The 17,698-nt window shown below is 37.9% G+C and overlaps 1 protein-coding gene across 2 annotated transcripts in view; it reads right to left on the bottom strand.

The window, feature by feature from the left end:
* LOC120526604 (UPF0606 protein KIAA1549L-like) overlaps nt 1-17,698 on the bottom strand; it is a 339,744-nt gene that overhangs the window by 116,568 nt on the left and 205,478 nt on the right. For both annotated transcript variants that reach the window (XM_039749775.1, XM_039749769.1), the window contains exons 7-10: nt 12,822-12,990; nt 11,753-11,812; nt 6,190-6,341; nt 3,164-3,335 (exon numbers count right to left, since the gene is read on the bottom strand). In XM_039749775.1, the coding sequence (XP_039605709.1) occupies nt 3,164-3,335; nt 6,190-6,341; nt 11,753-11,812; nt 12,822-12,990 (553 nt within the window). The remainder of the gene's footprint in view (nt 1-3,163; nt 3,336-6,189; nt 6,342-11,752; nt 11,813-12,821; nt 12,991-17,698) is intronic.

The raw sequence follows: 17,698 nt of genomic DNA, 5'->3' as shown, positions 1-17,698 counted from the left end.
AGAGAGAATGTCAGGATTGGGGAAGAAAGGTGGCAAGATGGTAAGGATGTGCCATGGGGAGGAAGAGGAACGGCACTCAAGGGGTTGTGGCATTCACACCTTTAGAGAAGCAAGAGCGGCCAGTTGCTTTGACAATAATCCTTCATAGTCAACAGATGGTGGAGGGGCAAGGGAGAAGGGCTTGTGGGGTCCCTAGGAATGCCAAAGGAGAGCCAATGAAGGAGTAAAGGCTCCGTTGACTGCCCAGGACAGGGAGCAGAAGAGACAGGATTAGAGAGATGCACTGGGGCTCAAAGGGTAAGATCAGAAAATGAGCCCAATTCTGACTGAGCTTTTATTCTTGATTCTAACCTGTTTATATTTATTTATTGATAGATTTAAACTTCCACAAATACACTGCTTGATTAAAGATTGTTTATTGAACTGTGCTACACTTTTTGAACACTGTTTCGATTGTGTGATTTAAGGTGGATGACAAGGATGCAGTCAAAAAACTGAAGTGAGAGCCATACACAGGAAAACAATTGTGAATAACCAAAACCAAAAACCATGAGACAAAATCAAAGTCTGAAGGATAGCAGAGAAGTCAAAAACTACAGAAACAAAACACAGGATTGAAGAGTTTAGGAATCCGTGTAGTCAGATTAGGAGGTATACCCCTAGTTGACCTTTTATCCAGTGACTTACAGGTAACAACCTCTGAGGACATGCACACTCTGGAATGGTCTTAGTAATCAACAGGACTCAACAATAGCGCATCAAAAAAGCAGCAAAATAATGGCCAAAATTGAAAATCATAACCATTAGTATAATTCAAAAATAAACAAAACCAATGCATTTCTAAGGGTATAAAACATATGCAAAAAATAGGAGACCCTAACTGATTGTGAATAAATGCACTAAGTACTTTTACACTACGACTTGTTGTTTGTATCCTCATTGTTGTAATCCATCCTCAGTTTATGGCTATCGATGTCCTGGGAAATAAATGATGCCAAGGTTGTGGCCATTCGGGGCAATATAGCAGTAACCGTTACTGAAAGTCATATGATACCAGTGTTCCAAATAAAAGGTATTATGACAACAATTCTTAAAAGTTACCAGTATCATGCAAACTATGGATCTGACATAAAGCAGCTGTTCAGATTTAATCAAATCTCTTTTTTGTTCTGCTTTCCATTGTGGTAGGACCCCTTAGTAGAATGGCATGTAGGCATACAGAGTGATTATTACACCTTGAAGAACCCCATTGCCAAACCTCAAGGACCATTAAAGTTCCCCACTTTCTCCATTATTGTAGCCATCAACTTTATCTTTGTCTTTAATACTCTCTTTCTTTCACAAATTATCTCCATATCTTGCTTGCCTTTGTGATCCTGTTTGTCACATTGGAAGTGCATAGTAATATAGTTTGCAACCAAAAAACAATTGCTTGTATGGTAAACTAAGATGTGCTATACATGGTTAACTAAAGTTAGTTAGATGAAGAGAAACTATGTTTTATGATAAAGAGTTAAGTGATAAAGTCTTAAGAATACCAGCTTTAGTACATTTTCCAGCAATATTACCAAGATTTCCAGTGCTGTGATTGGATCTCATGAAGAAGTGAAATAGCTTAGGTCAAAGTTGACCAGAAATCATGTGGACCATAGAGATAGAATTACTAGACGCCGCATGACCATCAGCATCGTACGTCAACGTCACCGCCATATTGCGAGTGGCACTGCTGTGGAGTGAAGTAATGGATAAAGATGCCTCATGCATGTGCTGCTTGGGATTGTACAAAGGGCTGTACACTCTAAACCAGATCCCGGGGGATTACATTTCATAGGTAAGGCCGAACAGTTGTTTTGGTTATATTTGGCCATTAGAAAATTCCATTTTATAATCTTAACTTTAGCTATGCCAGGCTAAGCTAGCAAAGCTATGCATTTATGTGCTCAAGTGAGCCTCCAAACAACGTTTTGGCTAAACGTATTTAGTCACTAACTATGTAGATTGTTTTTAGCTGTTAACATTTCTCAAACTTTGAAGGTTTCCCAAAGAAATCCACCTCAGGAAGCAGTGGGAGGTAGCCCTTAGACGGAATTTGGAGAAAGCTGTCCTGTGATGTGTGCCATGCTAGTTTTGTAACAGATGCTGTACCGTCATCATATGATCAAAGCTACCACTTGCTCTCATTAAAAAACAAAGGAGGTGTGATGATTCCTTCTGAGGGTACAGTCAAGGTGGTCAAAGTACTGAGCGTGTTATCCGACAGTCAACATTAGGGCAAGCTGTCAGTGTATCTTTGATCAATCAGTTTGTTCGGGCTGAGATTGGTTCAGATGATGTGTTTTGTCTCAAGGAGCACATTGAGGAAACACAGTTTGAAATTGACAACCATCATTTTATGCTCATGTCTTTAGTTGTGTCTGTCTTCCACAAACTAAGGCTTCACCATATTGACAGACTGAATACTCTCAAATTACAGGATCTGAGTGAGCTAGAGGAGTGTAAGTCTGTAATGAACAGGGAGCCAGTGAAGTTGAGAGAGAATAGGTGTAATATGTTTAGTGGATTTAGAACAGCAGGTTATTATCTTGGCAGCAGAATTTTGAAGAAGTTGTAAGCGATGGATACATTTTTGTGGGATGCCAGATAGAATAGCATTACATTAATCTATACGTGAGGTGACTCGGGCATTAACCAATACTTCATTACTGTGTTGCATAAGAACAGGACAATGGAAGAAGGCAGTCCGAGAAATGTTACTTATATCGGAGAAATTATTTAATAATAATAATAATTATTATTATTATTATTTAATAATTGCCATTATTAGTGTATAAATGGATATAAATAATTGCATTTAAACAATTCGCCAAAATCTGTTGTATGTAAGTGATACCGTTTTAAACGTTATTGTTTTTTCATCAGAAAACCCGGTTTCCACTTCTACCTGTATTAGTTTAAATGGCACTTTTGCCACTCACAATATGGCAGATGCGCTGATGTATCATGTTGACTGGGCAACACAGTGAGTGCGGTGTCTATCTATATATGTCTATGATGTGGACCACCCAGCTGAAAAAAATTGTTGGATTATTGTGATAATTTTAGCAGAGGAGATGACACTGTCACAAATGATGTAAGAAATAACAGTGAATATCATTGTACATACGTTCAGCTTGAAGTTGCACAAAGTATCCTAATGTCAATGCCATGGTTTGGGAGTCCACCGTGCTCAGTATTTTAGCTGCAGTTGTGCCTAACAGTGGAGTTCCATTCTGGAGGACATAGTAGGTCAGTTCAGCTGGATTTTTAGGGCCTGCAATACGCTTGATGCTCACCATCTACACAAAGATAATGATAAAAAATCATAATATTAAACAATGAGAAGTTTAATCAGAGCAGGCTAGTTAGTTATAATAATATATACAGCATCTGTAGTGAAAGAAGACTCTGTGCAAAGATATCATCCAGGTTTGATCACTTTAGACAAGTAATTTATTACAAGATTAATGGCAACTGCAGTTTACAGTGCTCAGTCTGATCAATATTTCAAGCAAGAAAATTTCAGCAAGTTTATTGAAAGATATAAGAAAAAGTATATCTTTACATTTAATTAATGTCTCTCACATGCTCAAGTTTCTAGCATATTCTTGTTTCTATTCATATAATATTAGAACACTGAACATTTTTTACTTGTTTTTTTTTTACAAATTTGTTGTGCTATACATAGCAAACTGCACAAGGTCAGGTCAGGTCAGGTTGGTCCACACAACAAAAAACCTTGAGATCCCGGTTGGCAAACCTCTCCTTTCCCCCAAGCCACATCTCACAACCCCCAAGGGCATCCTTGCGGTCCAGTCCCACCCTTCAGAAATGGCCAGTTATCTGTCACAGCCAGATATTTTTTGGGCATGCCCTTGAGCAAGGACCCAACCTACATGCAGAACCTGGGGGTTGGTGGCAGGATTGGCACTCCAGCCACCGTAAAAATTCTCACACTGTTCCAGTGAGATGCTGAGGTGTCATTCGCTGCATTTGGGTCCCACTACAGGAGGTTTGTCATGTGGTGGGGGACACAACGTGCTATCAGCTCATACTCCCAACTTCCTCCTACTCCTCAGGTACTCAACAATGAGAATCCTGTGCGCCAGATTACTCTTTGGTAATCGTGTCACATGGCCTTACAGCTGTAACTGATGCTCCATCACAATGCAGGTAACATTCCTCATTTGGGACTCTGTGAGAAACTGCTCATTTGACACAAAGTCAAACCAGCGGTACCCAAGGATTCTCCAAAGAGACACAGTACCGAAGGAGTGTAGTTTTTATTCAGGTCACTGGATACCATATAGCAAAAGAAGAAGCCTCAAAGACTAAAAACATGAACGTTTGTCCTCTTGCAGATACTGAGGGCTCCAGACACCCCTTTTCCAGCAACCTCATGACCCCCCATGCTCTTCCAATTAGTCTCATGATGTTATCAGAGACATGTAACTGCTAAGGTATGCAAACCTCTTAATGTGGTCGACATTCTCTCCACAGACAGACAACCTGCTGACTGATGTGCCCAAGAAGTTATTAAAGGCCTAACTAGATCTTGGTTTTTATCCAGAACACTTGCAAGCTCAGACACTCAGACTCCTGATTCAGTCTCTCAAGAGCCCACTAAATCCGCAAATATCACAGCATCGTTGGCAAAGTCAGGATCAGTGAATCTTTCTTCACAAACAGGTGCCCCACAGCCACTGTACCCCACAACCCTGCCCAACACCCAGTCCATGCCAGCGCTGAACAGGGTAGAAGTAAGAAGTAACAGACTGCTCCGCCGCTTGAAAGAATTCTGGGTGCAAAACTATAAAAACATACAGTACCAAATAGATTTAATTTTCTATAATTTTTTAAATCCCCTTGGGTTTTAAGAAACATGTTCTGTTTGAGAAATTTCAAAAATGAATTAATGTGTTAAACCTTCATGTTCATGAAATACAAGAAAAAAGTTAAAACATATATCCAATAAATTGTATGTATCACTGTCCCAATGGCAGAAACAGTACATATTGTTGTTAACATTGGATTTATCATCCCCATACCTGGAATCAGACCATGGCTTTTAGGGTCGCTGCCTTGTTAGGGACATGTCACAAAGCATAAAGAGCATATAGCTTGGGCCGCTAGTGTCAAAGCTACATTGGGGCAGGTGCTGCAAAAAACTGCTACAATATTTTGAACAAAGTCTTTACTTTTTTTCCATATCTATACCAATTATAGTTTCTTGCTTTCTTTACACAACATAACAATGATCTGTAAGATGATGTCTAAATGAAATATTCCAAAATACCAGGCTCATGTTTAGAGCATCTTGAGTTTAATAAGCTTTTATGGTCTCCTTAAGTTCACTGAATGCTAAACAATGAAACATTTGTTGAAGCTGATGCAGTTGGTGCCAACTCTGTATGCTTTCTTATTTGTTGCTAGTTTAGATATATGCAGCTTATTAAACTTTCACCCATTCACTTCACTTAGATTCTGTATTGCCTAGACCAAGGGTCCTCAATCACGGTCCTGGAGAGCCGCAGTGGCTGCAGGTTTTTACTCCAACCCAGTTGCTTAATAAAAAGCACTTATTGCTAAAGTAACACTTCTGCTTCACTTTAGTGATTTTGAGCCCTTATTGCTTAATTTTGTCTTAAACAGCTATTTTAATTGCTCCTTATTATCAATAACATGCAAATGACAAGAGAGAGCAGCATTTCTCCATTTAGCTTATTTACATTTACACCTGTGTGTATTTATCTGCACTATTGGGTTTAATTAAATACTTGGAAGAAAAATGAAGAGAAAAAAGTGAAGGACTGAGAATTACTCGTCCATTTTAGCCTTCAAATCATTTGCATGATAGAAAGGGAAAGAAAATCTAGGATATGAGAATGATCTGACATAGCAGAGTTAATTTAATTTCATAGCTTGTTAGTGTTTTATTGGCAAGAATTGCTTTCTAATTAAGCAACCAGGTCAGAACAAAAACCTGCAGCCACTGTGGCTCTCCAGGACTGGGATTGAGGACCCCTGGCCTAGACTGTTAAAATGAAATTAGAATAAAGCCTAAAACTCTAAGATTCTTTATGTTCTACAATAACTTCCAATAGGAAATATAATAAATGATGAGATCATATTAACCTTCTGACAGGTACCAACCTGAACTGTGTAGCTTCCCACAGTTGTTGCTCTACGAAATCGTCTTGCTTGATTCTGAGCGTTAACAAATAATTCCGCAAGACGTTGCTCCATCAAACTAGCAAAGCTTTGATAATTTTCCTCTAAAGAAGTGTTACTGACATCCTGAATTACTGAAGACATTAAAAAAAAAGAGATTAGTGCAGGTGAAGATAGGGTGAGAATTTTAAAACAGTATGGCTTATTACAGGAAAATGCATTTTTATACTACATAGATTACTTTATACTATGTTATATACTGTACTTTGTAGATATATTTTCATTAAAACAGGCTTTAAGCTTTTTCTTAGTTCCTTAAACTAGTTAACTGACACGAGAGATGGAAACTACACTAGTTTATAGTAGGTCACACACACAAACGTCTGGTAACAAACTGGAGTGAAAACAGAGTACCTTGAATAAATAAAAAATTTTAAACTCTAAATGCAGGGAATAAAAAAAATGAAATGCTGCCTTGTTCTTACACCACTTATTTTCCATTAAATCGGGTCACTTCTAAGAATAAAATGTAATATTTATAGATTCCATGTTATTCAATGAATGTGTAATTTGTCTTCTAGATTATAGTTTAGCTATTTTGACTAAAATAAGATTTTGCCTTTTATTAGTTTAAAAAAAGTGCCAAAACCCATTATGTCAAAGTAGATCAGATTTATAGAACTTTTGCTAACCTTAAAATAGAGTAGTCCAAATGAAACCAGATTTGTAAATAGAACAGGTCAGATAAGGTTTGGTTTAAACACAGTTTCTCAGATTTCTGCAAGCTTTTCTTTAAAAAGTATTTCAAATTAGGAAGGCAGAATCACATTTAATGAATGCATATATCAGGTTAAATAAAATTCCTGTTAAGAAGAATCTAATGTTAGATCATCTGGGGCTAAGCTTACATATGACTTCCATAATAAGCCAAATGAGGTTAAGATTAACGACAATCTGCATGCATTAAAGCAGACCATAAAGGCTTCAATTTTAATTTAATAAATGACTATTGTTAAAGTAAATCCATTTATTCGTCTGTGTCAGAGTAATAACTAGTAACTAGAAAAAGGCAAGGTAATAATAAAGGCAAAGTAATAATAAAGGCTAGGTTAGCAACAACAGAAACAAACACACACACACTTGCATTCTTTAAACCCCAAGGTGATACCTGAGAAAACAATGCAAAGAGAAAGATAACAAATAAAGTAATATAAGCTGTCACAGCCGGGACGCCTGCTGGAGCAAATAAATTGAAGTTGTACAGGTACTTCTGCACTTATTCGTTTGTATAGCAACCTGGAGAGTCAAACAGCATGTGGCATAAAACCCTTGCAAGCCCCGTCTTTAACCTTATCAAGAAAGAGCTAACAGGTGTCTTTCAAAGTGCCCTGTAAACCACTCCAAAGCAAGAAACGGATCTAACCTTATCCTGCTCCAAAATGTACACAAACGCTAAAATGCAGAAAATCAGGAAAAATAAAAATGAAAGGAGGAAAAAGCAAAAAGAACAACACAGCAAAGATGCATTTAGCATTTTTAGTAAACAATACAGTTCCAGAAACCTGCTGCAATTCACCTTCTTCTTTCTTCTTTCTCTTTTATGTTCCAAACATAATGGGAAGCACCATGCAGCCCCTTACACATGCACATTGAGGTAATGCAAGCAAATATGAGAGACACTTGGCAAGTGCCAGCAGTCTGCACGAAACAGGCCACAGTTTGTTAAGAGGCAGATGATGGAGATGAAAACAAAGACTAAAACTGTGTCTAAGTAAGGAAGCAAAAAAAGAAAAAAATCAACCAAGTGTCCAGAGCCTAAGCCTCTAAAAGGTAAGCAATGCCACCCTCCGTCATTAATATCTAATACTACAGTTCTGGACCAGATGACCAATAATTTCACTTCCGCTTCTACCTTCACCAGAACCCACCTCTTCCTGCCTTTTATCATAAAAAGAGCCAGGCCACCAGAAGTTCCCATTCACTTTGGACCAGGAGATACATACTGTACACTAGGACCTTTCTTCTTTACTTTCATACAGCTATGGCTGTTCTGCTTATTTTCTCGTTCTTGCCAACCATCATTAAACAGGATGGCCATCTGACTCCATACCTCTCATTGTTGCTGAACCCGTGTCTTTGCATATTACAATATACAGTATACACCGATCAGCCACAATATTAAAACCACTGCCAATGATTACGTTGCAACAGTGGCACCTGTCAAGGGGTACAATATATTAGGCAGCAAGTGAACAGTCAGTTCTTGAAAGTGATGCTTAGGAGCAGTTAAAAGGCAAACGGTATTCCCTGATGGCAGTGGCCTCTTTCAGCAGGATGATGGACCCTGCCACACTGCAAAGATTGTTCAGAAATAATTTGAGCAACACAACAAAGAATTCAAGGTGTTGACTTGGCCTCCAAATTCCCCTGTGGGATGTGCTGGAAAAACAATTCTGATCCATTGAGCCCCCAATTGCAGGAGCAGGTCTGGCGCACCCAAAGCCACAACAGCGAAAAGAGATTAAATATATTGTTCAGATTTAAACTTTAAGTCAGAGACTTGTAGATCATCTAATTCGTGTTACCATCAGGTAAAAAATGTAGTTTTTCTTCCCAATGAAGAGGTGTATCTGTGAGAATTATTTTTAAAGATTTGTTGTTTGGTGAAAGTGAAATCCCGCGAGAGAAAATTTCAAACCCCATGAGACAACAGCTTATGCAAAGAGATTTGAAAAAGTCCTGACCACATAACCACGCACACGGTTCAATCATTTTCATTGGTGTGAATGCTATTGTCAGACACATTTCTTGTAGAGAGAAAGAAACAATATTCACTCACGGGCAGTTATACGTTGCATTGTCACGATGTAATTCCAAACATGGAATCAAAATTCAATGCAATATTGATGAAAAGGTAAAAGCGAAAAACATATCAAATATATGGACATAGGTGATATGTAAGGATTCATGGACAAAATATAATTAACATCAGTTTGTGATTCAGATATTTTTACATATGAATATGATAAGCACAGTCCTTGACCCGCGAATATTTACCTTATATGGGCAGGCCCTCAATTACCTGGGAGGCGTGATGATGCGAGACGCAACTCCGCCTCCCACGGCCATCGAGCTGCAGTCTATTACAGTATATGGACGAAAATAGGTTCCAGTTATGACCATTATGCGTAGAATTTCAAAATGAAACCTGCCCAACTTTTGTAAGTAAGCTGTAAGGAATGAGCCTGCCAAATTTCAGCCTTCTACCTACACAGGAAGTTGGAGAATTAGTGATGAGTGAGTGAGTGAGTGAGTGAGTGAGTGAGTGAGTCAGTGAAGGCTTTGCCTTGTATTAGTATAGATTTCCGGTATTTTATAATGTTGGTCGTATAAGTTGAATGCGGAAAACTCCCGTTATTGGTCCAAGAGATTATGATATGCTAACGCCCACCTGAGAGAGTAACCACAGAGCATACCACCTTTTTTCTATGTATTATGCCTACATGACAACACGGTAATACCTAAACTATTCCGAAGTGAAGTTTGCACTGTTTTGTGTTTTTTGTATCTCACACCCTCATACACCTTTATTGTAAGAACATCCCCTATCTACGATAGAGCATTCAATCAGAAGAAAATATGAAGCAGTTTTAAATGAAAAGTCTGAGGAACTGAAGTAAGATTAGAGGAAGCAAGAAGATGCAAAAAAAAAAATTAAGTGCCACATTTTTGTTTTATGATCGATTTTTCGGGTTTCAAGACAACTCATACGCAAGTATATACGGTACTTGAAATAATAAGCCAATGATGAAAACATGGCAGTCCATATCAGGTACCAAGTGAGCCAATCTTAAATGGACACAGCAATGTAATGTTTTACTGGTCAGTATTGCAAAAATGCAATGTGAGCCCAAGAGCAAATCCGATACACAACTGCTGCATAAAATAAAAAAAAAAACAAGATGTACTGGATTTCCTTAGGTGCTGTCTGTTCTTTACCGTGGGAGTGCTTATAAAAATACAAATGACTGATGAAACTGGACTAAATTTAACTCAAAAGAAAATTAGATTTAGAGAATATCTGTAAAGGTTAGTTGATATAACGGCTGGTTTCAAAGGGCATCTATAAATGTTATGTCAAATGAGGTCACATATAAAGAATGCTGACAGTTTTTCTAACTGAAATAGGACTATTTTCCAAATGAAAATAAATATTTAATTTAAAAACATTTTAGACTTTTAGAAAAACAAGAAATGCTAAGCAATCCTCCAGTACATGCTATTACTGAAGGGAAAATTAATGATATGATTTTAGAAGGTTTCATACATGGCCGTCTGAGAAAGCCCTTTCCAGGCTCTATTAAAGGACGAGATGGAGCATGGCAGCTACCCATGTCATCTTTTTTTGTCTTTGAGCAATGAGAAGCCACCCCTTGAGGGCAACTGAACTCCCAGAGGCCTCACCCATGTGGACTGGGATGCTATAAAACCACAATGTTCTCAGAGAAGGGTGTCTCACTTCAGGGAGAAGCCCCCGCATGGTGCGGATGCCTGGGACTGACCTGCTCAGAGCTTACTACTGAGCCTGGTTGACCAAGACGGCACTTACGAAGCCTGATTTTTGTTGCACCACCTAGTGTTTGTTTGTGTTCAGTTTTTTTTTTTTTGCAATTGCATTAGATAGGGAGGCCAGGTTGCCACTCTAGCTATTCTTTGGGACTCCAGTCATCCTTCAGTTCATCACAAATGAAAGAGGTTTTTATATTTAGTCTCTGTAGTTTTCTTTACTAAGACAATGAGTTTCTTCATTGGGACTGTAAACAGTCTTAACAGTGTACTAAATTAAATTAACTAATCCCTAGTGGTGCCCTGGTGAGAAAGTAGAAAGGTGGATAAGGAAAAATACTCAAAATATGAACTTTGCTTGAAAGGTAAGTGTGCAACCCATCACCTCATCAACACAACTTGCATGATGTTGTTTTTCTGTTAATAGATCACACAAGGTGCACACAAACAACATAGACAGTGCTTTACAGATATAGAAATAAAAATCAAATAACTTCACATTCCTATACAACACTCAGCATTACAAGTGTACTTACTCATTCATCCATCTGTTATTTTGTTATATGTTCACAGGGATCAGAGCTTCTCCTGGTAAAATTAGATACAAGGCAAGCACCAGTCCTGACCACAGTGTTAATTCATCGTAGACACGCGTACACACACACTCAGGCTCATTCAACTGCCCAATTTAAAATCTTCTTTCCGGCTTTCTTAAACCAAAAATCTTCTTTCAATCCAGCAATGGCCCAGTTTTAAAATCTCCAATCAACTTAAAGTATATGAGAGGAACATCCAAAGAAACAGCTATGTGGCACCAAGGAGAATACGCATATTCGATGCAGAGAAGAATCAGGCCACGTTCAAATCCATTTTTTAGCAGCAACCAGTGTTATACTAATTACAACTTTATTTAACTACAATGATGAAATTTGCTATTTTTTAACACAGAGTTAAAAAAAGAAAGATGAGTATAATTTACCTGTAATCACCCAGTAGTCTATTGTAGTTGATGAAGTGTCAAGGTTCTGATATTCCAGTGCTGAAAAAAATATTACAAAATGAACAAATTAGCTTCACAAGCTTTTTAGCCTGCTGCTAATTAGCAATGCATTACAACTTTCATATTTTAGCCTAATTAAGTAGAGTCTCCTGTCACTTAACAAAATAATCTTTGGTAGATTCTGTACACACTAAGTGCCGAGACTTGACATTGACTCTATTACAGGTCATAAGGGAGCCCACTATTCTTTTTCGCTTTTGACACTTGGTAGGAATAAATGTCAAGAAAGGTGAACCAATTCAATGCAATTATTGCTTGCACTAAATTATTTTTAACACTTTAAAAGGTTTCATGTACTGGCCTGTAACAGAGCAGTGGCAGCACAACCTCTCAGATAACATCAATGACTGCTTCTATTTTTACTAGGAAAAACAAATGGATGCCACGATTCAATAGATAGTTCCTAGGCGATGGGAAAATCAGTAAGACAGATAATGATAGCAAATGATTAAAATAAATAGTTTACAGTGAATTACTTCAAAATGAATTACATCAAAACACTTACAAATGACTTACAACAAAACGCTTACATCAGTCAACCCGATTTTATCACAGTTTAATGTTACAATGCATTTTTTTTCTTTAGAAAATGCATCTTACTGAATAAAAGAAAGACAGAGCTAATCTACCTGATATGGGGAGTGTATGGCTAGTAATTAAGTGAGCTAGAGGCCTAGCAGGCGGCATGGAGCAGTATAGTAACGTCTGTTATATTTGAATACAACATGAGCGTTCAATAAAGATTAATGAAGATTACGTGCCTGGTCTTCATTCCTTTTGTGACTGTTCGAAATAAGCCTCTCTGAAACATCTCTGTGTTTTACCAACACCCTGCCATACACAGAGCAGCCTGAGTCGGCGTCCTGTCAAGCGAGTTTTCCTCCCCCAAACTGTATATGGTGATTAATTCATATTCCGTGATTTTAGGCTTGGAAATTCTATTTTATGATAAACATTGCTCACCATAAAATAAACAAACAAAACGTACGTTCTGCTATTATCAGCGGAGGAAACAGTAAGTAATATCCAACCAGTTCCGCTGTGAGCTGATTGAGAAGGGAGCTGGAGACTGTTCCATTCAGGAGTTTTGTCTGATTCCACACCACATAGATCAAAGAGACAGCTGGAGATCCTATTGACTGGGATGTGCTCAGAATCTAATAGAAGGTTAAAAAAAGAAACAGAGATTCATTAGTCTTAGACTTTTATGAAATAAAAATAAAACTCATCTTGTGTTTATTTTTACTATGTTGTGGATTCATTTATTTTCAACTAATTACTGAAGGCAACCCAAAAATACATTATATCAAGTCCTAGGGATCCTCATAACTGGTAAAGACTGTACTCCAGAATGGTAGAATTTTTATACATACTAAATTAACAAAGTACAGTATTTACAGCAGAAGCTTGTTCATACCTATTAACCAAACCTCAAAAGTTTGAACTACCATTCAAAGATAACACGGACAATTTGCACGTTTACATGCACGTCAAGAACCCGATTATTCACAGAAACCGGATTTCTAAAATGCCATGTCAACCCTTATTCCAATTTGAGAAATCTGGTTATTGGCCTCAGAGTAACCTAATTAATGAAGGTAGATTTCTCTGCCAATGACGCGATTTTGTGGGTATGTAAACCCTTAATAGGGTTACTGTTAATGATTTTGTAGTATGTTTGTGCATGTTTGTAGCATGTATTTGCTTCTCATTACCAGAGGCAAACATTTGTGTGATTGTATTATTCCTTTTCATGGCTGAAATAATCTGTTTCAATATTTCTGAAATCTCTACGTTTGTGTTGATGAGCTGAATGTACAATGCTAACCTCCGCAACACAATCTCGAGAGCAGTAGAGTGACATGTTAAAAGTAATGTGCGTTATGTAGTTCAATTATTTTTTAAATTAACAAGTAACCTAATGCAACAATTATCTTATTGAATTAAAAATAACTGTGTTATTATTATTACAGCAGCAAAGACAAAAAGCCCACAAACTGGGTCCTTTGCAGTGCTTAATTGCACAGCCAAGCAGAAAAGAGTGTGTTGCATGCAATCTGGTAACAGAAACCTATAAATAAAGCATCATTTTGCCTAAACATAATTATAAAACACAAGAAAATTATCACAGGCATCATGCTTATTTTCTGATTCATGGTGTCCGATGATGACATTTAACTCATTTTTGCAGTTTATTTAGCATTTTGACAAAGGAGAACTACAGAAGATTACTTGCCCATGTAAATGCAGATTATTAAGAAACCAGCTTTCTGCTTTAACTGAGTTAATCACCTTAAACTGATCATGGGTGTGCCATGACTGGATAACTGAGTAATTCCAGCCAGAATATTTGATTTCTGTTCCTTCATCAAAGGCAATCATGTAATTAAGGACCATCAGCCAGAATTACTTTTACTCTCACTATTGCTTTTTTGTTTAGCAACATGGAAGGACTTGGTGGTGCAACAGTTACAGTAGTTTGCCTTATGATTAACTATTTGGTTGTAATTGTTTGATTTGATCATATTTAAATATTTGCCTAGATGGTAAAAGATTTCAAATAAACACTTAAATATTAACTTTACCAATAAGAGAACTACCAGCTGTTGTAGGTAAAGAAGAGCTGCAGTTAAGCGTTATGAACTGCTGTTACACAACAGTGCTTTTGAAGGGAATCTTCCAGAGGTCCATCTTAAATGTACATACATAGTTTGAGATAAACACTTGTGATAAATAAATTCATTCTGGCCCAGTGGTTAAATTAACTCTATACACTATGTGATGTTCATGACTCTTGCTCATAATAAAATGAAACATAAAAATAATTTAATTTTTTGTTTTTACTATAAATTTTCAATATAGCTGTCACCATTCGGTTGGCAAAATGAAGAATTCATTACATTCTTTTTTTTTTCAACCCTAGTAATTTTAGTGAAATAGCTGTACACAAAATTACATCCACCTTCATTCATTCAGTGCATTGGCCTGATGTTCTGAAAATATTTCCAGCACAAGTGCACCTTTACCCTAACTAACTGTCTGATGGAATGAAATTGAAAATCCTGATTTAAAGGTCTGGTGCTTTGTAATTATGTGTTATATGTCTTGCAGGGATTTTGATACAGAACAAAGATATTGAAAGTGAAATGTAGCGTTGCAGCTTTTCTTGAAGAAAGGAAAATGTACAGTAGAGTAAATTCAGTTAAATTCCTTTATGCAGGCTTCCATAAAACCCATGTGTCATAGATTTAAGTGGACTGGGGCCTTATTCAGAAAAGCCTTTGCTTGTGTTGTTTGATATGTTTCAGTAAATCATGAAAGCTTCTGTGTAAAGGCAAGGCCTTTTTCTTAGTCAACTATCTATCTATCTATCTATCTATCTATCTATCTATCTATCTATCTATCTATCTATCTATCTATCTATCTATCTATCTATCTATCTATCTATCTATCTATCTATCTAAACAATATAGGAGAATGAGAGAGAAGGTTGGATGATGTGGAGATAGTAAACCAGGAAGTGCCACAGATTAGCAAGGAGGAAGTAAGGACAGCAATGAAGAGGATGAATAATGGGAGGGCTGTTAGTCCAGATGACATACCTGTGGAAGCGTGGAGGTGTTCAGGAGAGATGGGAGTGGAGTTTTTAACCAGATTGTTTAATGCAATCTTGGAAAGTGAGAGGATGCCGGAGGAGTGGAGAAGAAGTGTACTGGTGCCGATTTTTAAGAATAAGGGGAACGTGCAGGACTGTAGTAAATACAGAGGAATAACATTGATCAGCCGCAGCATGAACTTATGGCAAAGAGTAGTGGAAGCTAGGTTAAGAAGGGAGGTGATGATTAGTGAGAAGCAGTATGGTTTCATGCCAGGAAAGAGCACGATAGATGTGATGTTTGCTCTGAGGGTATTGATGGAGAAGTATAGCGAAGGCCAGAAGGAGTTGCATTGTGTCATTATGGACCTGGAGATAGCATATGACAGGGTGCCTCAAGAGTTGTGGTATTGTATGAGGAAGTCGGGAGTGGCAGAGAAGTAGGTAAGAGTTTACAGGATATGTATGAAGGAAGTGTGACAGTGGTGAGGTCTGCGGTAGGAGATGCATTCAGTGTGGAGGTGGGATTACATGAGGGATTGACTCCAAGCCCTTTCTTCTTTGCAATGGTGATCGTCAGGTTGACAGACAAGATTAAACAGTAGTCCCGTTGTCATGTTTCAGCCAACATTTTCCCCCTGGCCAGTGTTCACATTTGTGTCGTGTGTCTATATTGTTTAATTTATATTATTTATTTGTATTCATGTTTCTTTTTCCTTATAATGTACCTTTTTCTGTGTGTGTGTGTGTGTGTGTGTGTGTGTGTGTGTGAGAAAGGAGCATGGCCTAGGTAACATTCCACTGACAGACTGAGGAGATCATTCCTCCCCCACACTATGAGACTCTTCAGTTCCACCCCTTGGGTAAACGTTAACATTATTCAAAGTTATTGTCTATTTTTACCTGCATTTTTATTACTCTTTAATTTAATATTGTTTTTTTGTATCAGTATGTTGCTGCTGGATTATGTGAATTTTCCCTTGGGATTAATAAAGTATCTATCTATCTATCTATCTATCTATCTATCTATCTATCTATCTATCTATCTATCTATCTATCTATCTATCTATCTATCTATCTATCTATCTATCTATCTATTCCCTGTGTTTTGTAGGGCCCAAGGAGTGGGGCCACTTGCCAATCACTGCCACAAACAGCCCTCCACCCTATTTAAGGGAGGGCCTCCCATAGTTCCTTGCGGTTCACTGAATACTCTGGTAGTAGAGTGTTTTCCTGTTTCTGTGCTTTTGCTATTGCTTGTGATTTTCTGGATTGTTCAACCCTTGCTGTTTTAGATCTTGCCTATGGATTTCATATTTGGACTGTGTTTATTGATATATTTGAACCTCTACTCATTTTATGTACATGATTTTTGGCTATTGTATTGGAACTTTTTTCACTGTGGATTGCCTTACCTGTTCAGGCAAATCCTTGTGCTCAATGAAGCTTTGTGTATTTCAGAGCCTTTTGAAAATAAACCTTTCATTTTATAAAGATTTGTCTTGACTCTTTGGGTCTTTAGTCGGGGTATTTGACAGTGTTTTCCCTTTCTAGTGGGCAATTCTTGATAGTGCTTTTGCACCTATGCTCTCAGAACTCCCAAATTTCACAACACCCGTGGACTTTGATATTCTGTGATCTGTAATGAGAGTAGAGAGCAGGTTGAGGAGGCCCTGGAAAGGTGGAGATATGGTCTAGCGAGGAGAAGAATGAAGGTCAGTAGGACCAAGACAGAAAATATGTGTAAGAATGACATGAAGGTTAGAGGAATGGTGAGGATTCAGGGAGTAGAGTTGGCAAAGGTGGTGGAGTTTAAATATTGGGGATCAACAGCACAGAGTAATGGGTTGTGTGGAAAAGAAAGATGAAGAAGAGAGTGCAGGCAGGGTGGAGTGGGTAGACAAGAGTGTCAGGAGTGATTTGTGACAGATGAGTACCAGCAAGAGTGAAAGGGAAAGTCTGCCAGATAGTAGGGAGACCAGCTATGTTATATGGCTGGAGATGTGGCACTGACCAAAAAACAGGAGGCAGAGCTGGAGGTAGCAGAGCTAAGGATGTTAAGATTTGCACTGGGTGTGACGAGGATGGACAGGATTAGAGATGAGGACATTAGAGGGTCAGCTCAGGTTGGACAGTTGGGAGACAAAGTCAGAGAGGTGAGATTGTGTTGGTTTGTACATGTGCAGAGGAGAGATGCTGGGTATATTGGGAGAAGGATATTAAGGATGGACAGAGCAAGATGTGGAGAACAGAATATATGGAAACGAATA

The sequence above is a fragment of the Polypterus senegalus genome, chromosome 1 (assembly GCF_016835505.1).
Source record: "Polypterus senegalus isolate Bchr_013 chromosome 1, ASM1683550v1, whole genome shotgun sequence".
Lineage (NCBI taxonomy): Eukaryota > Metazoa > Chordata > Cladistia > Polypteriformes > Polypteridae > Polypterus > Polypterus senegalus.
This window is presented reverse-complemented; position numbering and strand designations above follow the sequence as displayed.